Here is a 25,915-nt window from a genome sequence, read left to right as displayed (position 1 = left end):
AAAAAAAATAATAATACTAATAATAATAACAACAATAATAATAATAACAATAATAATGATAATGATGGTACTATCATAGTAATGCTAAATAAAAAAATAATTGTACAAAATCGGAATATTCTCATTCTCAAAATTCTCATTCTCGAAATATTCTCAAAATCGAAATATACAGTTTATTGCAATTTCATTCTTCTTAGTTTATTAATTGCATGAATTTATAACAACACTCATTTATTAGTGAATGCTAAAAATTTTCATATCAAATGAACCATACTTTTTTAATCATTAGGAATAGCTTTGATTTGAGAATGAAGGAAAAAGGAAAAAAATTGAAAAGTTATTTCGGATATACATCTTTCTCATTTCTTTTTTATAAATGATAGCACCAAAAAAAAAAAAATATATTCATGGATTTTTGCTAAGAATTTTTTCAATCAAAATTCTTTCAATACGTTCATTTCATTAGGATACTTCAAGCAAACAAAAAAAAAAAAAGGCAAAAAGTAAGCTGAAAACGATGGATACCTCAATGGAATCATTTCACATTTTTATTTCAATGATGTAATATAAGTGGAACAGAAAGGAAAAGGAGAAAAACAAAAAAAAAATTAAAGAAAAAAAAAATTAGAAAGATGAAATAGCGATAGATTCAAATGAGAATGTGATAAAAAGATATGAAATTCTGAAAAGAAAAAAGTTTAATAATTTATTACTAAAGACTAAAAAGTTCCATTAACTTCTGCTATATTTAGCTTGAAACTGTAAAAAGAAAAGGAAAAGAATTAAAAAATACAGGAAATTTTTATGATAATAAAGAAATGCACAAAAAAATTATGAAAGAGAGGGAGAGAGAGAGAGGGAGAAAGAAAGAAAGAAGGAAAGAAAGAAAATAAAGGTATGGTAAAAAGAAAAAAAATTAAAGTAAAATAAAGTAAAAGTAGCAAAAAGTATTTCTTTATCTTTTCTTTTCTTTTTGAGTATAACTTATTTATTATTAATAGAATGATAGAATATTCATTATAATAGCTAATTGATAACATTGTTTGTACAAATTGTTAAGTATTACTTTATGCATACCTATCATTTTGTTCATTTCTCGTAATTTCACAGAAGTTATACGTAATATATCATTGTTACTTCGTAAAATATATATTATAATTAATTAATGATTTTACTACTAAATACAATGAGAATACAATTAACTGATACAAATGTTTAATAAAATTTTTGTTTATAAGTTAAATTATTATGTGCAAAAAAAAAGTTTAATTTGAATGAAATAATGTGATAATTTTTTATATGTCACCATTAAAAAATAATGAATGATAGATTAATGATATATAATGCACTGAGAAAATTTATCCTAATATTTTTATTGTCAATAAAATTTAAAAAAGCATTTAAAAGACAATTATTAAAAAAAAAAAAAAAAATTTCAAAGAATTTAACAAAGGAAATAAATATTTTTAAATAGCATTAAAGGGAATAAAACTTTCATTTCCATAAACAATTTATCAATTAATAAGAATTTGGCTATTATAATTTTAATTTTTTATCAATAGATGAATTATTATTCAGTTTTTATGATAAAAAAAAACCATAAAACTTTCAAAAAATTAAATTTTAGAACTTATAGAATACAATTTTAATTAAAATATTGATAAATACTTATTGTAAAAATATTATTTAATGCAAAATAACAGTTTTTAACAAATCATTAAAAATAGAAAAAATGATGAGTTGTTTTTTATCTTTTGATAAAATAAAATTACTGATAAAAGAATTAAATAGGTAAGTCATTTCTTGTTCAAATTTTTTCTCTTCATATTTTTCTTTTTATTTATTTGAAAACATCCAAAGCACAAATTAGCTATAACAGCTATAATTCTAAAATTTGATTTTATATTGCTAACAATAAAATAAATAAGTTATTGGTTTTAGAAAAAAAAAGAAAGAAAATGAAATATTTCTTTTTTTTTTTCCTTTCTTTCTCACTTACATAGCAAAAGATGCATAATAAAATGTGCGAAAGAAATTGATAGCAAAAATGAATAGATGAAATCATCACAAATAAGTGGAAAAAATTTAAAAAAAAAAACTCTTGAGAGAGAGAGAGAGAGGGAAAGGGAAAAAAAGAAAGGGAAAATGATATCTTTGATTATATTGCATTTACTTTTCATTTTGCGCATTCTTAATAAGAAGCGCATCATCATATTCCATCTAATCATTATAATCCAGTAATGCTTAGAAACAAAATTTTAGAAAAAAAAAAATTCAACAAAAATGATAAATGTATGTGAATAGTTGTGAGCTTTAAATTATAATTAATTAAAAAACAAATATAGTATTTTTCACTTTTGCTCTTATGTTTATCTTAGAAGTTTAATATTTAGCTATTGATACTAAAAAAAAAATTAATTTTTTAAAATGATTTTTACAATGTAAATGAAGATGAAAAAAGTTTGACTGAAATAAACAAAACAAAATATGAAAAATATGAAGTTTTAAGAGAAAAGAAAAGATGAAAAGTCGTATTCTAAACTGTTAATGTGTTGAAAAGAAATGAAAAAAGAAAATTTTACATTTTTTTTTCAAAAAAAAAAAAGTTTTATTACTTCATTCATTCTCATTCACTCTCTATCACTTTATTACATTTAATACTTACATTTTATCATGTTTATACTTCGATGAATCAATTAGTTTTTAATTTCGAAAATGTTAAAATGAAACTAATGGGAATTATTAGACCAGATTTGTGCTAAACATATACTTTTACATTCATCATATAAAGAATTTTTTTTTTTTTACTTTGCTAATAATATCATTATTGTATTGTTTTCTATTATATTCTTTTTCTCATTTATTAGTTTAAATTTCATAAATATATTTTTTTTTTTAACTGATAGAAAATAATGACATATTTTTTTAATTATTTTTAATCTAGATCATTTCAAAATTTTATTATGCATATGAATCATACAATACCTCAATTTATCACTTCCAATAAAAAACTTTTAATTGATAGAAAAATACTGATTACAAATGATGTTTCATCATTTTTTCTAAGTAGTTAATAAAATTGAAATAAAATTAAGCAAATAAAGCAACGTTTGAAATTATCAAAATTATCAAATAAATACATTTAAAATTTTTTTTGCTATATTTTGATTAATGGATATCATTAATACATTTAAAATTTTGTTCCAAATTAATATATGAATTAATATTTTTACAAGAAAAATAATCTCACTATTCTTTAAAAATTTGAATACCTCAAACGAATTTATAAATATATTTACTCATTTCATTCACCTATTTAAAAAAAAAAAGTGTTGAAAACAACATAGTACTAATAATGTTTTTGTGTTAAAATGAAAAAAAAAAAAAAAAAAAAAGTAAACAATTATGATAAATGATCAGCAAAATAACTAAGGAACTGCAATACTCTCAACTTATTTTTGCTTTTTCTTCACTTTCCCTTTTTCTAATTATCTATAATTATTATAAACCCAATTATCTAATTATTACAAAATGATAATTGATACTAATGGATTGACCTTTATTAAAATAATTGAAATTTCAATTAGAATATTTTTCGATAATAGTATTTGCATGTACAGATTTAAAAAAAAAAAACGCATAATTACATATTTAAAAATTTAACAAAAAAAAAAGAAAAAACTATGAGGTATATTAGCAATTGATTGACATTTCATAGTAACTATGAAATGTCAATCAATAGTTCTTTTGAATTTTTTTCAACATAAATAGTAAAGAAAAGAAAAAATGAATAAGTGAATAAATAAATAGCTTAAGTAATTAATTATTTACTCAGCGCAATTATCTATTTTAAGTGATATTTTCGTTATTTAAAAAGAAATAAAAAACCAAAAAATCTGGCTAATTTTAAGATTAGTTTGCTGAGAAGAACTTGGATTTAAACTTTTTGATCGGCAAATAATGATAGCATTTATTTTTGATGAACAGTATATAAATTTGCTAATTTTGTCTCAATTGCTGATTATTTGTTGTTTTTCCTTATTTGTTTTTATAATTTACGAGAATTGATTTACATTGTCTAAAGTTTAAGCTAACAATAAGATTTAAATTTTAAACATTTTAAATGTTACATGTATAACAATTTAATTCATCTGGAAAGCGTTGCATTGAAGGGCCATGTTAAATTGAAGTACACCTCATTGATAAGTGAAACTTTGATTTCGTATTCCAAATGAGATTATATGCTATTGTTAGTTATTATTGTTGTTTGCATTTTTACGAAATAGTAAAGTAAGTTCTAGTGAAATATTTTAAAATTAAACTATTTTGTTTTCTGAATTAAAGTTGTTTTTTTTTTATTATTTTAAACAATTTATTTGTCAATTTCAGAATACGATAGTGTGTTATACACCATAAGTGTTATATTAATTGACTGATAATATGGGCTTTCGCCCAACATTTCGACATCACAACGACAAGCAAGCAGATTACAGTGTTGGAGATGAATGTCTTTCTCGATTACCATATGCTTCTATTATTGCAACTTCTATGTGCGGTATTGGTGTAATCCTTTTTACATTGGTGATGACATGGGCATTCAATGCATCTGTTGAGCAAGCTCGTCGGTTATTGAATGTGGAGAATTTACCTTGGCTTGCAAAAGTAATGTTATTAAATCATGACTTATATTAATTAATTTGAAAAAATAAAGTTCAAATCCCTTAAATAGTGAATTAAAGTTATTGTCTTAAATAGTTAAGGTACATTCTTTATGTTAAATAATTTAAGAATATCTCTTTTACATTTCTAAGTTTTTTGTATTGTCTTACATTTAGAAGAATGTTAGCATTTAAATTTGATATATTCATCATTTCCTTTAACCTGTATTTTACTGTCAAATTTAAAAGTAATCTAAGAGCCGTAGGATATGGATACCATTATGAAATGAAGATTTTGTTCTCCATTTTTTTTTTTTTCTTGAATCGAATATTTTTTAGCTTTTAGTTTTTTAGCATGTAACTGTTAGCTATTGTGGAAATATTCATTGCAAATCTCAATATGTTTATATTTCATTCTTTTTTTTATTTGTAGATGCAAGTGTTATTTATTTGTGTTGCGGTGTTAATGGCAATAGCAGCTTTAATTCTACTTGTCATTGCTGCTATGAGCACGGGTTCCACAAGAAAAGAGCTTTATAGGTGTACATTTCATGCATTTTTTAATTTCTCTTTATAGATTTACTTCTCTTACTAATTATTCACAGAATGAAGCCCTTACATTGTACATTATTAGGACATTTATTTAGCATTTTATTAGTTAATTTTATAAGCGTAAAAACGTAAAAGTTTAATAAGTAAGTTTAACAGTAATAGGCTGGCATATATCCTATTTCATGGATTAACCACAGTTGAGTGTTACAGTTTGCAAGATTGGAATTTTCCTTGCATTGAAAAATTACATTGGTTGTTATTGATAGTGAATAGACAACTACTTCATTTTTTTTATAATCTTTTCAAGTATGCAACTTTTATGACAATGTGATTTTTGTGCTGTTCTGCGGAATGTGAGTTATATCAGTCTCAAGTGATAATACTTAAAAGTATTGTTGCTACAACAAGTAAGCTGAGGAAAGATACCTTGAGTTAATCAACAGGTTGTGGTCGGATGATGAGACACTTACAGCCTGCATGATGATCAGCGGAGTTAGCTGGGGTGATTCATTCTGAGTTTGTTTCGCGAGATTATTGTGCAGTTATATATAATGAAATAAACATTAGAAAGGCACGACATATGATGAGGAGACATGTAGAATCAATTACTAGAGAGTGATAATTAATAAACTTAAATAGTTGTTTTTAGGGGGAAACGTGGTCGTATGGGAGGAAAATTGGCAAATGCATTTTCATTGATAACTGCATATTTGTTAAATATGTGCTGGTTTGTTTGTTTTGCAATTGTGGTTGTTCTTTGTTTTGTATATTATATATTTACCTTTCTATGTTCATCAATATCATTCAACGGTTCCGATTGTCTTGACTTCTCACTATTTCAACCGTTTACTCAGCAAATTTCTACAAATGTAAGTTTTTTTTTTTTTCTTTTTTTAATTTTCTAAGGAAAAATAGTTACGAACGAACCATTTGAAAATATCTTAGATTAGAAAGAACATGAGAAGACATATATTCCAGTACTGTTAATGTTATTTATTAAATTAAGCTTTCAGTAGACCTGTCCTAATAACAACGAAAATAAACAAAATATAGCAGAAGGCAAACAGATCGGATGAATATAGTGCAGGACAAAAATCCTAATTACGCTTAGGCTGAAATGCTAATTTTCTTACTTTTCAAAAAAATCCTTAAGTTCGTTTTTGATTTTGAGGTCACATTTCTTGTGGCAATATTTAGTTCTGTTCTTTTTTTAGTCATTGAAGCTTTGTGGCGGCGATGTGCAGCAGTTCTGTGCTCTTTCATGGAGTGCATTTGCCTGGTATTTGGTTAGTTTAATTTCATGTTTAATAGTAATCAAAGGATTGGAACATTTTATGATGTGCAGCGCAGCAAACTATGCTCATATCAGCAGTGGACTGAAATATCTCGAGTTGAGAGAGGTAAATTTTCAATAGATTTACTATTACTACAGATTTTTTTTTTAAAGTAGTAGGTGATTTCACGGAAATATTTTTTGCTTTGGATGGTGAGAGCGTCAGTGTAAGAGGAAAACGCGGGTATGGGTTATGTTAGACTTAGAATGTAAATGAAATTTTGGTCTTATTCATTCAAACCAAATATTCATGTGGATAATAGTTTATGTTAATCTTATTATTTCTATGCATTTTTTTTACTGTTTTAAAGAAGTCTAAGGGAACAAAGTATGCTGCAAACATACTAATGACCCAGTAGTCAGTAGTTGTTTCTGTTGTATTTCATCGTATTTTATGTTACTTAAAATGGTTAAATGTTTCAATAAAATATGCCAATGTTTAATTTTTTAGTTATTGCTCTCGGGTGATGGTGATACAGTTAAAGCTGATTTACGAACAACAGATTACTGAATGCAACGAAGAGTTAGGAATATTTTGTCATGAGATTGTGGACCTCTCAAATCTTACCTAGCCTAAAAATTTATGTACCTTATTTTCATCGTCTACAATATGCAATCGTATTATGATGAATCGGTAACAGTGAGCTACGTTATATGTTTTCATTTCGTCTGATTTGAAGGAATTTCTTTTGCTAAGGGTGTATTTGCCTGATTTGACCCTCGTATAATTCTTTTTGTCCAAAAAAAAAAAAAAGAGGTAGTAATAGGCTATGAAAGATTTTCTCTTCTATTCCGAGATTTTATCACTTCTTTCATTTGTTAATCTCAGTGTCGATTTCCCAGTCAATCTTTCCGCTTTCTACTTGAATGTTTTTTAATAACTTTTAAAGTTTTAGATGCCCTCTATTTTGGTGCATGTTTTATAGGCAATCATACTTATTATTCTTCACTTTGATATTCACTTCTTGCATGTACAGATGTTACCTGTCATCATTTCGAGGATAAAATAAAAATCTTTCCATTTGTACGTTTTGAAGCAGTTTTTTTGCTCATTTTGTTATCTTTTTTCATATGTAAAAAGTTGAGAGATGGATGTAGTAGAAGCTGATAGATCTAAGGAAAAATTCTAAGGTACACTAAATGTAAGAAGCACACCGCTTTGCTTGTTTCTTTTTTTTTTTTATTGATTTAGCTTATGCATGTTGGAAGCGGACAGTGTTGAACCACCGAAGGAAACTATTACAAACGAACTTTCGATCTTGTCAAACAATATTACGAATTGTCTTTCAGCGGTTTCATTAAAGGTTTGTATCTGATTTTCAGTACTTTTAGGAAGTTTTATTTATTAAATTCTTTCAGCTCTTTGTATATAAAATAATGAATCGTTTCAGCTTGGCTGTAACACAGAGACGGTAAGTTGTGTTGAAGAGTGCGTTATTGCCGCTGAAGAGTTGTACACATTGGGCGGATTGGTGAAAACAGATATAAAGGCCGTTAACGACAGTGTGATAGCGATCAACGAACAGATTGAACAACTTGAAAGCTTATTCCAAAATATTGATCGTTTAGAAGAATTCGTTAAACAGGTGATTTTCTCAAGATTTCAGAATTAAAGCAATATGGCAAATCATAGAATGATTATCATTAGATATAAAAAATGTAGAAATATCAATCGATGGTCATGTTTCCTACATGCAACGAGATAATAAAGAAAAAAAAAATCACTTAAAATATACTCCGTTTCCTACTTGGATAAAATAGTCATTATGCATGTGCAAACCCAGTCATACAACTTACCGCACCAAATACATTTATCGCTGTATTTTTTCATAATTTACTTCATAATTTACCAGTTCAACTTCAGAAAAAAGAACAACTAACAATTTTGGAAGACGAATTAACCAGAGCAGAAAGATCCCAAAGAAATAAGAGAAAATGGAAACAAGAAGTAGGGAAGGCTTAAAGGGAACTTCAAAGGAAGGAGGTTTGTCTTTCATTCCTGTAAGCATATTGCATTGCTTCATATCCTACCTCTCTATTCTTTCTTATGACTTTCTAAAATTAATCTCTTAGGATTACCTGATTTTATCGAAGTCAGAGAAGAGAGTGAAGATGATAGTCCGATAGAAGCCTCGTCAAAGGTACAATGTCAGATGCCTGTAGCAGGAAATACTTCAAAGGTATATTGTGTTTATTTTTGATCACTTCTATGAGATGAAAAAGTATCTAAACTAGGATGTGGAAGTCTTTGAACAGCGCATTTGTATATTCTTTCATGTATGTTTTTCTTGAAATAAAAGGAAACATCTGCAGGGCAAAAAGGTGAGGAAGATGAGACGTCGGAAGAAGTATAAGGTGGTCAAACTGAATGAGAACGTATATAAGTCGGAAACTAAGTAAGATAATCATTTATTTTGTGAAATATATTATAATTCAGAGCTGAAATATGCTTCTTCGATAAGAGAACATTCTGTCAAGGCAACAAACACGTTAAACAAAACCATATTATATTTTCACATAATAGAATTTCTAGAACTTCTACATTCAAAGTTGTTCCGTTGTCAATGCCGCCACCACAGCCATCATTCAATTTCCGGGCTAGACTGCTTCAAAGCAGAACGAAAAATCAAAGGCTGACAAGTAAATTATGCTCTAATTTTCTAACATTTCATTAAGAGAAGGCTTCGTTTTCAAGCTTTTGACCTCTGCGGCAACAAATCAACGCATCTTGAATTTTCTCACCCTTATCACACATGCATCTGTTCCTTATTCTTCCTCACTGCATTTTCAATTAAATTTAAAATTCTTAGAAGTCTTAAGATGCAGTTTAACACGTTTCATTTCAGAAATGGAGCAAGCTGGTTTGCAACACAAAAACAAGTGGTTTGCAGCAACAAGACCAGCACGTCGTTGAACTTTACATTATGTTTAGTACTTAATTTGGTTATAATGAAATATAAAATTCATGTGAAAATCAATCATATGAGAATTAATGATCCCATGCAAAAGAAAAGTTATACAGAATAGAATAAGAATCGAGAAATAGATACATTAACGGACTGATTTCAACGGTTAATTAATACAATATTTTATCGGCGATCACGGCTTCGACGTCTGAAATTTAATTTCTTTTTGGGATGCAACTCGTTATTTTTATTATCTTAAAAGCAGGACATTTTGTAAGAATTTAAGCTTCCAGCATTTAAACTTGAGACCCAAATCTCAGCATCTATTTAGGAAGCAGCTGACAGAGGTGCTTCATATGACCAAATCACTGCATCAAACATGCATCAAAACGCATGCACAGTAACTAGCTATTCTATCTCAGTTTACAGTGCATCTCTTTTTTAATAACTATTAGAACCTAACGGCCGATAAGTTTAACCTTTTGCCAAGCAAAGATCTCCGACAATCATTCGATTCGCAAAGAAAAATGATTTTAATAGAAAGTTTCTGAAGCAAAAAAAAAAAAATGCCTTCTTTTATAAGCAATGCAGATAATCAATCTGAGCAAATACATCTTGCTAAAGACTTGTAGAAATACCTTTCGCGGTCGTTTCGTCGTGAATCCCGGTCTCGATCACGAGTAGAGCGAGGAGAACGAGATTTACGTCGTGCCGAGCGACTGCAAGATTTGATTTAAACGTGGAATATGCAACAGTCATATTTCACATTTCTCCCGAAAACTTAACTTACCAAAACATTTGGTTCATTTCCCTCCATCCTTCTGTTCACATACTCCATCCCCTACGATGTACCATCAGCACGTCGTTACTAAGTGAACTCTTAAAACCTTATAAAACCGTCAGCATAAAATGTGGAAGTCCAAAAATTTTTAACTAAAAAATGGAAAAACTAAACCTGCGTCTTCGTTCACGAACCCTGTCACGCAAGCGATCTCCATTACGATCACGGTCTCGGTCTCTCTCTCTGTCCCTTTCTCGGTCGCGAGAATCATAATCACGTTCTCGAGTACGATAATCACGATCTCTCCTGTCGCGATCACTGAATAATTGTATTTCATTATATTCTGAATAACTAGAGTATATGGAAGTATTCAAAAACAAAAACCCACTTTCTATCATCTCTTGGACTTCCCAGACCAAGTCGAACTTTCTTCCATTCAGCACGTCTTCCTTCAACTGTTTTCTACAAAAATGAATTCTAAATAACAGCATAAAAAGATGGTGAGCTATCTTGAAAGAAGTATAATGCAAAATAATGATACTGGAGCATGAATTACGCATTTGTCTTTATCACTTACGAGAGCACAGATGCGTCCACCACTTGATACTTTCTCCCTGTGTTCAACTTTAACGCACCTATCACTCCACACTTAAGCGGAATTCCAAAAACAAAGATATAACCTTCATTTCGCTGTACTGTTCGCGAATAGTTTCCATACCGCAGTGCATTTTACCACCATAGTGATCAGCTAAACGTGTTTCATGTTCCATCAAACTAAGTTGTGCGCCACACATATCACATACACGAAGTCTTACTTGTGGTGTATTCAATACAGTTCGCACGTCATTCTCAAAGTGGAAATATATTAGAAGAGAAAATGAATCATTACAGGCATGTATACATACGGCTTCGAGCAACTCTACATCAACAAGTCTGGTAGTGCTTTATTGAGTTAGTTAAAAGTTCTAAAAAGATATATATTGCCTCAATATCATTCAGCCATTTAACTGTTGCTTCATATCACTGTGAAACAAAAATGATACATTTGGGTAATGCACAAAAAAAGAATAATTTGAATTTATAGGAATGAGTACCAAATTTACCATAAGTTGAAGAAAAAAAAAAAAAAAAACAGCAACATAAATGAACTTTACTTCAAGATCTCGCTTCTTCCTTTTATATTCTTCGATGGTTTTCGACAATTCCATCGCTTCCTCTACCTTACCCTCATTTCCTAATGCCTCCATTTTCACAATTGTCGTTCCAATTTTTTCACCTAATTCTCCAATCATCTGTGTCTGTAATGAAAACTTCAGTAATTAAAATGAAAAAATTTTTGAAATTCATGCAAACTTCAAAGAAGACGAAACCTTTAGGATTTCTGCTTGATCAATTTCATTTTCACAATCTTTTTTCAGTTTCTCTTTAGTCCGTTCAATTTCTTTATCAACGATACGGATTGCCTCTTCCAATCTCTCAAAGCCCTGAAATTCTCAACTTTCTTAATAATCGGCTATAATACTACGAGGCATAATAAACCTCCAACAATGAACAATTCCAAGATGTATACATGAACGAACAACAAAAAAGGGAACAGGAAAAAGCATAATGAGCAAAGAAAAAAAGGCAAAAACAGACAATCAGTAGAAGAGCTGAACCAGGATGAAGGCGCACGCTGCAGACAGATCCAATCAGCTGCAAAATTTCATTACCGGACGAAAATTTCTACACTGCTGCGCCCACAATTTGTTAATGCTTACTTTTTTGTTCTGCTACTGTTACATAATAATGGCGAACAGAACCACGATTTTTCGTTTAATGATTGAAAATTCGAGATTAAATGACGCTTCAAAATGAGACATAGATGCTGCCAGAAAGAAGTAAAAAGCTCATTTTTTCTGCAAATCTTTTTCATTCACGGTCTAAAGAAATTTCAACAACAGTGGACATACGAATTCCCATTATGTTTTTCGAACGATGATTGAAAGAGTTTCTCGGTATTTGCACGAAGGGCACTCTCCCTTTCACATGCATAAAACAACAACAATACCTAAAGTAAGAAAACTAAACAACTCGTTCCGATAATAGATTAACGACCAATACTACTGTTTGATGCGCATTCGCTGTTACCACATTTCCGATATTTTCCAAAAGTGCGACGAAAGCGCTCAATGAAACACCCTGACTACCCAATTTATCATGATCTATTTATTATATTTAAAAACTTCTGAGTACTTCAGAACTAAGAATCTCAAAATAATTACTAGAAAAAAAAACACAAACAGAAATATTCTCATGAAGATTTCTTTTTTAAAGGGGAATATTATCGTGCAGAAAAACATCACTCATTTAACACGGTCTTAAGATGTCGACCGAAAATGGTAGTAAACAAAATTGGCTGAAAATATGCCACTTGAAGATTAATGTAAAAGAAACGCAACATACATCAATATCGTAAAAATGATCTCGTTGCTTCTGAGCATTCTCGTAATCGGCTTTGTGGGCGCTTTCGTGAACCTAAAATTAGGGAAAGAAAAAATGAGATATTCGTTCTATTTGTTTAAACAATCAATCTATTTAGCTCTTTAATACTCAACTTTAGCTTCCAGTACAACTGACATATAATCTATGCAAATGAATCATAACAGATATATAGCATTTGCTTAAAATTGAACTAAAATCAAATTCTTTAATAATTTGTGCTAAACCAATCTATACTGTACATGAAAAGTCTTGATATCCTAACAAGTAACATTCCAAAAATTCATACATGTACTTAATTTACGATTTATGACAAAAAATTATACAATTTGTAACAACAATTTATGAATAAACCTTATTGCAAGCGACAAGCGATTCAAGACGAGTATCTGCCAGAATTTCATGTGGGCAGCAACCAAGAAGGAAAGCGCGACATACAGTATGATGATTGTAAGGTACCAGACGTCGACCTTCCTCTACTGCTCGATTTGTCCCCATCAACTGGTTGATCATGTCACGCATTTCAGCCGTCATTTTGCTTCCAGTTTTACTGAAATTTAACCTTGAATATACATTTTTCATTATCCATTGCTAAATAATTCTAAGTCTCATTTCATCCTTTAAAATACTGCAATCTTTGTTTTCCGGGCAAAATGGACCATCAGTGATATTACTAATCTAATCAATCCCATCTACTTTTCTCGATATGGTCACAACATAAGTATTCTTCCATTTTACACCACCTATTGCATATAATTGCATATCAATCCTCCCAATCTTAAATTTCAGATGTACAATTCCTGTACAACAAAACTAGAAATGGAATCATTAATCAGTCCGGTCAAACGCACCACCATAAAAACCGGAATCCAATCAACATAGCCACAAATCGCCCCCGCAACAGCTCATCAAGATTAACAAACTGCAAATGTATTATGTAAAACGCGTCTCTTTCATCCTCTCTATGAAAACTCATATCCTGTTGCAGTGGTGACATTAACATAATCACTTAGTCATATGACACGGAGTGTGTTGGTTGATAGATGTAGGATGAACGTCTGGGAGAAGTAATCCGTTTAAAATTACAAGCAGATTTAAAGTTAAGCTTGTATATGTGGAGTAGTGCATACAGTGGCTTTAATAGTATGATTTTATTTGGAAGTTTCGATTTGTATTGTTTCTTTTTCTAGTGTACACAATTTAGGGGTTGCATAGATTCTGTCAGAAACGCCAAAACAAATTTGTATCTTGAGAAAAAATTATAGTTCTTAGGAAAAAAAAAAACATAGAACTATTTCAATTTTATATTTCATATAAAGAAATCATCTATTTAACACTCACCTTTCAATTGTGGATAAGTTTAAAATGTTATTTGTTAACAAAAGAATATGTTGAAAGTTATCAGCTTCATTTTGCTGTCAGATCTTTCAATATGATAGCCTAATTTAGATTTGACTGTTAAAATAATTGTTAGCTTTGTTTCAATTTTTCTTTTATTTTTTTATCTTTTTTTTATTTATTTTAATTTGCAAATTCGAGATATTTTGATCTAATACTGCAGTATTATAAGTAATGTTATACAAACTCATTTTCATAATACATTAAAGATCATCCAAGAACAATTCGGTTAATCTTTAGTTATCGATCTGAACTTTATTTATGCGCTTTATTTTAGGCAAATACCCTACATCCTAGGGAGATAAAATCATTGTTTGTGCTCAATTTTTGAATATGTCAAACCATCGGTTCGGTTTATCTTTAATTGATTAAATTAAATTTCAGCAATCGATGCTACAAGCAACAATAGCAGTAATGGGGCGAAAAAAAAATGACAGTTATGCTTGCAACTACGACAATTACGCTTAGGGCGCAAATTAATGAACTGTTGCTATAGTTTAGTATTACTTCATTTATTTCTTTCCTATATTATTATTCTATAAGCATGATGTTGTAAAAGAACAATAAAGTTATTGTTGACATTGTGGTGTTACCATAACAACAAGAACATATTATTAAAACATTATTAAAAATTTTTCCTGAGATGTACATATTTTATTTCATTTGAAGAATGCCAATTACTTTTAACAGTTAATTCTAACATTTCAGTAATTTGATTCATGCTAATATTTTAATCAATTTTATGATGTGTTTCACTAGCAGTGAAAAATAAAAAATCGGTCTAAAAAAATATGAAAAATGATTTGTTTTATTCACAATTGTAAATAATTAGCGACAGTTTGCATTTCTTTTATAATTAGAAAGCACTTTTTTAGTACTTTTCTATCCTATTATAAGTTAAACTTTTCGCTTTTCAAATTTCATCTATAAGGAATTCATTTCATTGCTAATCATATATACTGACTTCAAAAACTTGTTCAAGTTATACTATTGTTTTATCCTAATACCTTCCATTTTTAATTTATTTTAAAATTTGATCACAACACCTCATTCAGTTCTTTTCCCTTTTATTCATAATTGCTTACACAAAAAAATAAAAAAAAATAAAAAATAAACCATCGTAGTCCAAAATTTCTTTCATAAGGAAAGTTTTCATTTTTTTATAAATAAACTGATTTATCATTTATTTGATTTTATGTTCGATTTTTTGTTATAAGAAAAAAAGAAAAAAAATTTTTTTATATGAAAAAATTCGCTTATGGTGAATATTTAAAAGAGTTACTTTTAAAAGTATCAAAGATAAAAACTTCGCAATTTTTATCAATGCACCAAAGATATACATGTATTAGTTTTCAGTATACTATTGATCATGACTCATACTTTATCAGTTAACAATATTACTCTTTCAAACATACATGATCATAGTTCATACTTTATCACTTAATAATAACACTACATCTTTCAATAAAAATTACTGTTCTTTCAAGTGGTAATCACAATGAATTTATCAGTTTAAATGTAAGTAATCTTCTTTAAAATAATTAATTTGGTTGAACCAGCTGAATCACAAGAAAGAATTATTACTATTTTTTTTTTTTTTAATTTATTATCTCAGATATTTTTTTTAATCAATTTAGCTTGAAAAATAGAAAAAAAAAAAAAAAAAAAAAACCTACAACAATGGATCAAAGATAAATAGATATAATGACAACATTAGCTGCTCGAAGATTCCACAATATCATTTTTACAGGTGTTTGATATCTGTTCAATCTGATGACGAATTGTCATTATTTTTTCCAGTGATTTTTCATCCAGTTTACTAAGGTCATTTTCTAAACGTCTTTTTAGTATCCTCACACGTTCCGATAATGTCTCCTGCAAATAAATACTGATACGTTTTTGTAGAAAGAGGAAAAAATTTTATGATAATAAAATTAAAAAATTTTTTAAATACAAAAATGGAAATTATTATTATTGAAACTTCAATGAGCAATAAATAGGGAATATTTTCTCAACAAATTAAAATGAGAATGAAATTGCATAAATGAATGAATAACGACAATAATTAATAATGAAATGTTATCTAAATAACAGGAATAAATTAATTAGCTAATAAATAAATGATAAAACGATTATCAACCTGCAACGGCCAAGCTAATAATAATACACAAACACCGGTAGATGTAATATAGGAAGCGGTATCCAAAGATAAGATTTTACGGCAAATATGATCACATGAATTGGTTTGCTTCATTAATTGCATGTCAGAGCAATTATTATGACATTTACCTTCTGCTTGCATAATCTGATATGCCTGATATTAAGAGTTATTTCAGATCACAAAGGACAAAAAAAAAGTATTTCATAGTATGAAAAAGATAATTGAATCTAAGAGTTATATATAAAAGAAATTTGAAATGCTGATGAAATATCTTTGAAAAAAAAAAAAAGGAAACTGCAAAATTTTTAGCAAATATACCTCAGAAAAATCGTGAAATACAATATAACCCATGAAAATAGCCGTAAATACTGCACAAACAGTTTCAAATTCCAATTCTTGATTGCTCAGTGCTTCTTCAGCAAGAAATTGCTCCCATTCCTTTAATCGTGGTGCAAGCTGCAACTGAGATTAGTAATTTAAGTAATTTAAGGTGTGAAAAAGGTGAATTTATTTTCATAGTATTAATAGAATGAAAAAAGAAATGATGTTATCATAAATTTGAGGCAGAATTTCAAAACAGCATTTACGAATTTTAATGGATAAGTAGAATTCAATGAACGGAAAATAAAAATTTTAGCAGCTGGTAATATAGTGAGACAATGATGGTAAAATGTGCTAATAATAATTATTATAATTACAATCAGTTACAATTTTAAGAACAAATGTTATTAATTATTATTAATTCTAATACCTCAAGAGTAATTATCACTTTTAATAATGATAATAATAATAACAAAATAAAATAACATTGGAAAAATCAGTCGAAATAACAATTTTTTTTTTAATTGATACCTGGTTTGGTTTACTTTTCTCATTACTTGTTTTAGCACAAGGATTACTACTGCAAATTTCTCATCTTTTTTCTAACTTTATTATTCTCAAGTGGTCATTCTTAATAAAGGATTAAAGTAACTAAGTATATGTATATATTGTAACTGGGTTTAAAAATTGTTATTTTTCTACTAATTAATGCTACTTTTTTCTAGTGTAGTAAAGATCACTTATAATTTTAAGTTAAATTTCACCTATGCTAGAAAAAAAGTAAATTTTATATTATAATTAATGTAATTCGACAGTGCACTAATTCAACAATAGCAGACTAACTTATACTATTTTCGATTCATTAGGAATTAGCAGGTGGGAAAGCAAGAGATACTTAAATGCCTACCAGTGTTTTGTAAGCACTAATATCACCTTGTAAGCGAAGTAAAGCTAATTGTTGTACGTGAGAGCGCAATTTTAGTAGTAAATAACCTGCAACAAATGTGTACAATCCATCCATCATTTAATTACGTTTATTTTATTCGACTGGTTTTAACAATTTTTTAATTAAAAAAAAATCACTTAAATATTGAAGGAATAAAGAGAAAGTTTTAAAATTTTCAAAATATATGAAATTAGACAAAGTAACCAACAACAAAGTATTAAGAAATTAATAACCTCGTGGTTTGCCGGTGGTGGTATCAATGCTAAGCATTGCATCCCTTAAAATAGTTAATGGTACCCAGTGTGGTGGATATTTGAATCGAGCAACATCCATAATAAGAATTTGATCACTTTCTTCATGATAAGCACCTAACGGTGAGAAATGACCTCAAATAAACAAAAAAGAAAAAAATTGAAAAATAAAATTATAATCAGTGATAAATGTAATTTAATCTCATAAAAAAATGAGAAAATAAATATTATATAAAATTACCTGCACCAGTTTGACCTAATACTTGACGATTATAGCTAACCACAAGAATTGTATCATCAACTGCCATACATTGTTTAACATTTTCTCGTAAGATATTCAGGAATTCTGGATATCAAATTTGAGTGAACTGCTTTTAAACATTATAGAAAATTATGTGAAATAATGGCTAAGAGTAATGCTTTTACTTGAAATACCAATGTTGAAATTAAGTTCTAATATTTTAATCTCATTTAATAGTTGTTAATAATAACACTGAAATTGTACGTCATTTGTTTAGCATTTTTTTGGATTACAAAAATGAAAAAAAGAGAAATACATACCTGATTTCGAATTTGCATATTTTACTTCCGTGTAAAGTTTGTTGCATTCTGCTAAGCAAGCAAATTGAGATAATGTTATTCCGGTTTTCTTGATATCATCAAGTGGTACACAGCAGTCAAGCATACTTTCATGATAAAAACGCCATGGTGATTTCCATACTCGACCTGGATCCACTTCTAGTGCATTTAGTACCATTACTAAATAATCACCATAGGTTAAACTTTGACCTTTGTGACATAGGATAATCATGAAATATTTTTATTTTGAGAAATTAGCCAAAGAAAAAAATTTTTGCAAAAAATTCTAGTCTATTTCTTTTTTCTTTGAACAACAATACTTATTAATAAATGAATTGTGATTAATTCTTAGCTAGCCTTAATTAATTAAAAATTTTTTGTTTACATTAAAGTGATATTAAGAATTAAAAATTCGGCAATGAAATTTTGTATTCTTTAAAAAAAAAAAAACTGAAACATTTACCCAAAGTAGAAAGGCCACAATATGATGGTTCATCCTGTGTTAAAAAATGTGATGCTAATCGGAAATAAATATTTGCATGTCCTAAAATAGAATAATAAAAAAACTTTAAATTATGGCAGAAATTTGAAGCAAAAAAAGATAAAATTAGATTAAAGAAACACAGATTTATTTTAAATGATATTACTTATATTGTAATGATTGTGATAAAATTTATTATATTAATTAATTAAATATATAAATCAAATTAACAACCAAGAATTATGCAGTGATCATTCACTATAGTAAAAGGAAATAGAAATTGAAAAAAACTATTGAAGAACGATATAATGCAAATACGAAGATTTATTATATTGATAAGAAAATTTAAGCGTGGAAATATTCTGCTCGAAATTTTGCAAAATGAAGAAAAGATCAAAAGAAAAATATTTTAAAATCAATTAATTAAATTTTTGGACAGAATTTGTGGTCTATTTTTTAATGGAATAGTTTTATAATAGAATAACTTTACTTAAATAAAAAAAAGAAACAAAAAAGTAAAGAAAAAAACCATTCCAACTCCAAATATGAAAAAGTTAAACATATTTTTTTAAGTTTAAAACAAGCTTTCTATTGTGAAAAAGAAAAGAATTGAAATTTTTACAAATAGATGAATAATTGATAAAATTGAAACCTTTAACAAGACTTTCGATAAAAAGCTTTTTCCCTTCAGATGATGCAAAATTGATGCAGGACGATGGTAATTTTCGACGGTAAAAATTTTGAGTTGATGTTGCACGATGCTGCATATATTCTCTGCTATAACTGATAATAATATTGTTATCAGTGATTAGTGTAGTAAACTTCAAGAAGGTCATAGAGACTTAGAATTGTTAGTGATAAGAGTGGGAAAAAAGTATATGTATATATTGCAATAATCATTATCAAACTACTGAATGATTATTATCATTGCAAACTGAAATAAATTATTAAATAATCAGCACAGATATGCTTTAGGTTAGTTATTTTTCAATGACAAATTCAGAATATGGTAGTATCATTACTAAAATGCATTTTATACATTACATTTTATAATAAATTTTAAGAATTGTATAGAATATTTTAGATTTAAATCCAAATAAATTTAGACTTAAGTAACAAAAATTTATGGTAAAAAATTATTTGTCGCATCATTTCGTTTAATTCATTGTTGCCAATTATTTTATTTTTTATTTTTTTTAAATAAAGATATCAAAAGAGGGAATAATTTTCGAGTATTGAAAATTCTATTGTATCAAATTTTACATTCGTTTATGGTTGTAATAATGTTTTTTTTTTATCAAAAATTTAAATATTTGCAGATTTGTAAAATTTAATAAATTTCAACAACATCGATCACAAATTTGTAGTATTCCTTACTTTATTATTCAAGTATCTTATTTTTTCTTTTCGCTATTATTAATTTTTGAATTTGAAATTTTCAATTTTTATTTAAATTAATTAAAAACCAGAAATATATACATACATAGGTAGGTACCAAGGAGAAAATGACGATGAAAATGTTCGCTGTTCAGATTGTATCAAATGGATCCAATTGAAACGTAAAAATATCGGATTAACAGGATAAAAGTGCAGAAATATTATGTTTGTACTGTCAAAATATAACAATGATGGATGATAATTCCTGGAAATTTTTGGGACAAAATGATGCAAATGCATAGAGAAGCATTGGCCAAATTAAATTGTTGCCAGTAAATTGTAAGAGTAATTAAGAAACCGGTTTTTTATTTTCAGGTCTAAAAGTCATTTAAATAAATTATCATTTATAACTTCAATTTTATTAAATAATTGCTGTTTGAATAAATAAATATGGAATCGAACATTTAAAATATCGAAGCGTATTTTTTCTTATTCGCAAAAGAAAAAAATCATTGTAGTCAATGCTGATCACTGTAGTAGTGGTAATTAATAATTATTAATAATAATATAGATAAACTATTATTTGTTACATATCATTACTATTATTACTGTGAATTCACTTCCATTTTGCGAAATAGAATTGAACTCATTTTAAAATTAATTTGTTAAAAAAAGCGAAAAAAAAAAAATAATTTAGGAAGGATAGTAAATATAACCATGAAAATAACAATAATGTCTAAAAAATTATTACCAAAAAATTTTTGGAGGAAAATGATAGAACTACATAACAAAATATTGACCAAATTGAACTGTTGCAATTGAATTGTAAGAGCAATTAAAAAACAGGTTTTACATTTTCTAAAAGTCACCTGAATGAATTCCTAATTACAATTATAATGGCTAAAAAAAAAGAAAAATGTTAAAAAAGGAACATATGGCATCCATAATAATTATTATAAACCACAATTTACAGTTAAGGTTTGTGATCAGTCAGGTTTGTGACCAAAATCACCGTAATTCAAATTAATTTAAGAGTGACTACGATTTATGAACAGTATTTATAATAATAACAACAATTACATTTGTAGTTATAATTAGAGCAATCTGTGTGACGGTCACAATTATAATGCCATACCGACAATAATAATTTAATGCAGCAGGTAACAATAAGGAATGAATCAGATGATTTCCTTGAAAAATTTTCAAAGTTTAATTTTTAGAGTTTGGACAACGTATAAATTGGATGCGATATTATGTATAATCTGTTCAGGTAGGAATATAAGAGTAAAAATTTAAAGCAATTTTATTAAAAGCACTCATATTTACCGTTACACCATTTCAGATTTACAAGGCACAAAAATAATTTACATGTAATAGTTATAATTCGTTAAATTAAATATTGTTTATGCCAAATAACTCTTATAAATAGATTAACAAAAACAAAAAATAACAAGATAATAATAATTAAGATTAAAACGAAAGCATATACCAAGTATTACGTAACACATTCGTGCGGCTGAATCGCTAACCGGTTCCAGAAGAGTATAGAAATCCTGCAAACAAAGGTGAACCCTGTTTCTTAACTTTGCAAAGTCAGTATACAAAGGAAGCAAAAATTCTAAAAGGAATTAAAATCACAAATATACAATTCTAATAATTAATTCCTCGTAATTTTATTCACCAAATGACAAATACAAACACTGGAATAATACATACACTGAAAATCTCAACGATATTTAATTATAAGTCAGTCACGAGATTTGCCGAAAAATAATGAATTAAACTGTTAAATACATTCATTCATTTCTTAAGCGGCAAAAAAAAAGAAAAAAAACACGACCTTCTATTCAGATTACAATTTATAGAATTTATCTTTCCAAGCTTTTGGCAGAATAATGAACACATAAACAACTGAAGAAAAAATTTTGTAATGGTATTTAATAACAAATTATAGAGCAATCGAATAGCTTGGAAAAATAAACAAAAAGAGACTACAAAAAAAGTTACCAAGCAAGATTCAATCCTAGAAAAAAAAAAAAAAAATCACATGGACGGAAGAATGCAGAAGCTAAAGAAAAAAGCAGAATTTAAAGTTTTACAATAAATTGTTTAGTTTTACCAAACCGTATCAACAATACTAATTGGAATGTGAATGGTAATTGCGCAATTGGCCATTACCTTCAACAGTTCACTAACTTCCTTCAGAAGGACTATAGCAGTAAGTGTAATTAAGGATCTCAATAATCTTAGAAACTAATCAACAAAAACAAAGTACTCATCTAAAAGTGAAGATATCGGTTTTCTGTCATACAAGAGCATATCGGGAGAAGATAATACCTCGAATTCGAGATCAGCAGTATCAAATGCTTCTGCATCTTCCTCCGTTGACTCTGGTATCTTTTCAGTCATTTTCGATAAATCTGGTGAATCAACTTTTTGCTCGCTATTGTCCTCGTTATTTGATAACTTACTCGAAACTTCTGCTTTTGGCTTGTCTGCTTTTATTGTCTCAGTGTTGTTAATCGACTTTTCAACTCGTTGTTGTTCTAATTTCTTTGCAGCATCATGAACCTTAAATAAAGTCACGCATATCATATGAAAAAAGCTGCAAAAACAATGCCCTAATCACACATGCTAATCAGTTTTGTTTGATTTTCATACATTTTTTTTCTTATCACAAATTTAATCTAAAACAGTACAAAATTTATAATAAAATTTAGTCTAAATTAGTAATTAGTAATGTTGTTTAATGCAATGGGATACACTAAGAGATACTGATACTTTATAAATCCTTTTTCTTTCATCATTATTAAAAAGAAAAAATTTCCATAACTAACTAAATTTATATTCCTTAAAAAGAATTTTTTTCAATCCTTTCTTCACGTTAAGTTTTTTTTAAAGCTTTATAAATTTTAATTTCTTTCAAAACCAGGAAAAAAATGCAGGTGTTAATAAAATTTAACTATTGCTACCTGACGAAGATAATACGGTCCACCATAATTAACCAACCAATTATAGGCATATTTCGGTATATTACTTTCAGGATTATCATGATATGAAAGAACATAATCGAATCCTTTACAATCAAAAGTTTTATGAGCTCGAACTACCATTATCGACCGATAAGTCTCCACACGTACATATTTCTTTTCACACCGTGGAATAATATTAGCACTATCTGCTACCGCACAATTTGCTATCACAATACAATGATCCTTTTCATCAATGTATCTGAATACTTCAATATGTTATTAAACCTTTAACAAAAATATATTTGTTAGAATAACCACGACAAAATGTTATTTTAATTACTATCATTTTGGTCACATGATCGTAAATTTTGAGCTAATGCAAATCATTATTCAATAATATCAAACATAATTGATTTGACCTAAATGTTATAGTAAATGGAAACCATATAAAAAAAGCAAAAACGTGGAAGCAGAATACATTCCAAAAACCATTCGACAATGTATTCATTGCTACTTAATATTTCTGTTAAAGTATTTTGCAATGTTACATGTATACATGAATGTGTTATGCGTCCATGAATGCATACTTCTAACTTTTTTTTTAATATGATTTAGCAATTCTCATATGGTTTTGCAATCGTAGCATTGAAATATCCTTTATAAAAATTAGCGAATCACTAATTATTTATAAATACTTCGTAGTTTGTAAGCATGTAGGATTTTAATGAATTTTAATGAAGTTTCAATCATTCTGTAATAGAAAAAAAAAAAAAAAAAACTGAAATGTAAAATTGATATGACATTCTTTGCTCTCTCAGAAATCGCTATTTCACAAATTTTAAATCCAATTCACACTCATACCTTCGTCTTACAAATACGTATTCACGTGGATACATTGGATAAGGAAACTTAGCAACCCAATGGATCAATTCCGAATCGGTATCATCATCTTTTCGAACTAACTCCAATTTTTCAACATTTGGATCCCATTTCTTCCGGAAAGCTAAATCCATTTGAGCATCCACAAAATCACTGGCCGTAATATCACTGAAAACACTTAGTCTTATCTGAAGTAATCTGTTTGAAATATGTATCCCAATAGTGATATTTATTGACAAAAGAAAAAAGAAATGTATCCGATATTTAAATTAAAACGCTGACGTATACGTCAAAATAATGTTCAAGAATTATAGTTATTCAAAATGATTTAATAGTTATGAAAACCTACTCGTATGAACCTGAGCAGCGAAATTCATATAAACCGGTACCAGCATGCAACCTTCGTAATACTTTCGAATTTCCTTCATTACGCACAACCTTAAAAAAAATATTTGTTTCTGCTAAACTTTTTTCCAGTTCACTTTATTACCCAATAAGATGAATAATATAAAGTGAAACTTTCGAGATATCAAAGCAAAGACAGCGTGTGCAAAGTGATCAGACTTTTAAATAGAATAAAAACAATGAGGAAAATCTTTAAAATGAAAATATTCAAAGGTAAATATAAGATCAAGAAAAAAAAAAGGAATATGAAAAGTCAAATCTGTATTTTTAAGAATGACATGAAAATAAAATACACTGAGTAACCAACTTCCCAATCTTCACAATCATTATTTGTACTCGTTTTTGCTTCTGCCATTATCATTTCATCTGAGATTCCATTTTGTTGAAATGAAAAACCAGCTGCTGTAATAGCTATCAGAAATTGTGGCCGCCAATGAAACCTACAAAGCAATAAATGTAATACGTCCTTTACTATGGCTAAAATATGTTACATATTAAGACACGAAAGAAAGAAAAAAATATATAAAATTTTCTATAAATTATAAATATTATAAAAAAATGTCTTTAAATATTATTTCTTTGGAAAAAGTATCAATTCTAGAATTTAGTAACAGTAACATATTCAAAAAGCGAACCGTCCCATTTGGGATATGAAATAAAAACTGCTTCGCTTCTTTTCATTCCTTAAATGTATGATATTTCATATCAACAAATCAGCTTCCTTTTTTTTTTCTTTTTTTTTTAACTGGCAACACCCACATCAGATAGTCAAAAAATTGTATAGAATAATGCAAAAAAAGAAAAAAAAAACTACCATTGCCGCCACTGTTTTTCATAATTTCTCCATCCAATCCAAATATGCCATTTGCACAGCTGTGTTTTTCTAATCCTTTCAAAAAATAAATATAATAACCGGTTTCGGATTGCTTGTGATGATGAACCAAACTGTAGCATTAGCTGTTGTACTTCCAAATTTTTATCAACTATTTTCCAATACTTCAAATATATCAATTCGAAAAAACTGAAAATTTAATGAGGAAAAAATTATTTCAGTATTTAATTTTTGTTAAATAAAATAATATAACAGTTGCTAAGATTCATTTTCCACCAATTGCAGGCATTAGTTCATTCATTTATTAATCTACGAATTCAACCAGAAAAAATATACGAAGGAGATAAAACTACTTTTATATGGATTAATACGAATTGTGTTCGTTTTTTCATCCTTCAATAAATCACTATTTTTTATCTCCACTTTATTCTTTATCATTATATCAAGTGATAAGGTTAGTTCTTGAATTCTATGGAAAACCTTACGTATATGTGGATGCTATTTGAAATGATACTTTGCATTTTATGTGATGACATAAAAAAGTTGAAGGATTATACATTTATATAATTTATCGTGATGAAATTTATCACAAATAAGAGAAC

The 25,915-nt window shown here is 27.9% G+C and overlaps 6 protein-coding genes across 8 annotated transcripts; 3 read left to right on the top strand and 3 right to left on the bottom strand.

Moving 5' to 3' along the window:
- Positions 1 to 4,440: 4,440 nt before the first annotated feature.
- Bma-nmgp-1 (LD13050p, putative) lies at positions 4,441 to 7,054 on the top strand (the record flags this gene model as incomplete). The annotated part of the gene is made up of 5 exons (XM_001902068.2): positions 4,441 to 4,662; positions 5,092 to 5,198; positions 5,860 to 6,079; positions 6,425 to 6,610; positions 6,995 to 7,054. 5 exons carry the CDS (start codon positions 4,441 to 4,443, stop codon positions 7,052 to 7,054), a joined length of 795 nt encoding a protein of 264 aa, XP_001902103.1.
- Positions 7,055 to 7,742: 688 nt separating this feature from the next.
- Positions 7,743 to 8,423, top strand: Bm18157 (Uncharacterized protein; the record flags this gene model as incomplete). The annotated part of the gene is made up of 4 exons (XM_043079231.1): positions 7,743 to 7,847; positions 7,935 to 8,015; positions 8,113 to 8,129; positions 8,408 to 8,423. The coding sequence occupies 4 exons, from the start codon at positions 7,743 to 7,745 to the stop codon at positions 8,421 to 8,423; spliced, it is 219 nt and encodes a 72-aa protein (XP_042935165.1).
- Positions 8,424 to 8,478: 55 nt separating this feature from the next.
- On the top strand, positions 8,479 to 9,457 carry Bm9488 (Uncharacterized protein; the record flags this gene model as incomplete). Its single annotated transcript, XM_001902067.2, has 5 exons — positions 8,479 to 8,527; positions 8,617 to 8,723; positions 8,857 to 8,939; positions 9,077 to 9,183; positions 9,390 to 9,457. The coding sequence occupies 5 exons, from the start codon at positions 8,479 to 8,481 to the stop codon at positions 9,455 to 9,457; spliced, it is 414 nt and encodes a 137-aa protein (XP_001902102.2).
- A 175-nt stretch (positions 9,458 to 9,632) lies between these two features.
- Bm1829 (putative 37.0 kDa protein B0495.8 in chromosome II, putative) lies at positions 9,633 to 13,293 on the bottom strand (the record flags this gene model as incomplete). 2 transcript variants are annotated; one of them, XM_043079230.1, is made up of 9 exons in its annotated part: positions 9,633 to 9,657; positions 10,088 to 10,168; positions 10,405 to 10,548; positions 10,619 to 10,692; positions 10,911 to 11,078; positions 11,385 to 11,528; positions 11,601 to 11,714; positions 12,676 to 12,747; positions 13,066 to 13,293. In XM_043079230.1, 9 exons carry the CDS (start codon positions 13,291 to 13,293, stop codon positions 9,633 to 9,635), a joined length of 1,050 nt encoding a protein of 349 aa, XP_042935164.1. The 2 variants fall into 2 exon arrangements, with proteins under 2 accessions (XP_042935164.1, XP_001902101.1); XM_001902066.1 differs by having other exon boundaries at positions 13,066 to 13,245.
- A 2,529-nt stretch (positions 13,294 to 15,822) lies between these two features.
- On the bottom strand, positions 15,823 to 19,615 carry Bma-pcs-1 (Phytochelatin synthase family protein; the record flags this gene model as incomplete). Its single annotated transcript, XM_043079229.1, has 9 exons — positions 15,823 to 15,984; positions 16,250 to 16,423; positions 16,589 to 16,726; positions 17,499 to 17,584; positions 17,771 to 17,923; positions 18,030 to 18,134; positions 18,350 to 18,547; positions 18,831 to 18,911; positions 19,501 to 19,615. 9 exons carry the CDS (start codon positions 19,613 to 19,615, stop codon positions 15,823 to 15,825), a joined length of 1,212 nt encoding a protein of 403 aa, XP_042935163.1.
- A 2,863-nt stretch (positions 19,616 to 22,478) lies between these two features.
- Bm2031 lies at positions 22,479 to 25,435 on the bottom strand (the record flags this gene model as incomplete). Of its 2 annotated transcripts, XM_043079228.1 has the most annotated exons (6): positions 22,479 to 22,796; positions 23,198 to 23,456; positions 24,059 to 24,244; positions 24,426 to 24,514; positions 24,789 to 24,921; positions 25,296 to 25,435. In XM_043079228.1, the coding sequence occupies 6 exons, from the start codon at positions 25,433 to 25,435 to the stop codon at positions 22,479 to 22,481; spliced, it is 1,125 nt and encodes a 374-aa protein (XP_042935162.1). The 2 variants fall into 2 exon arrangements, with proteins under 2 accessions (XP_042935162.1, XP_001902099.2); XM_001902064.2 differs by lacking the exon at positions 25,296 to 25,435 and having other exon boundaries at positions 24,789 to 24,842.
- Between the last annotated feature and the right edge of the window lie 480 nt (positions 25,436 to 25,915).

This window comes from Brugia malayi (assembly GCF_000002995.4).
Source record: "Brugia malayi strain FR3 genome assembly, contig: Bm_v4_Chr2_contig_001, whole genome shotgun sequence".
Classification (NCBI taxonomy): Eukaryota; Metazoa; Nematoda; class Chromadorea; order Rhabditida; family Onchocercidae; genus Brugia; species Brugia malayi.
This window is presented reverse-complemented; position numbering and strand designations above follow the sequence as displayed.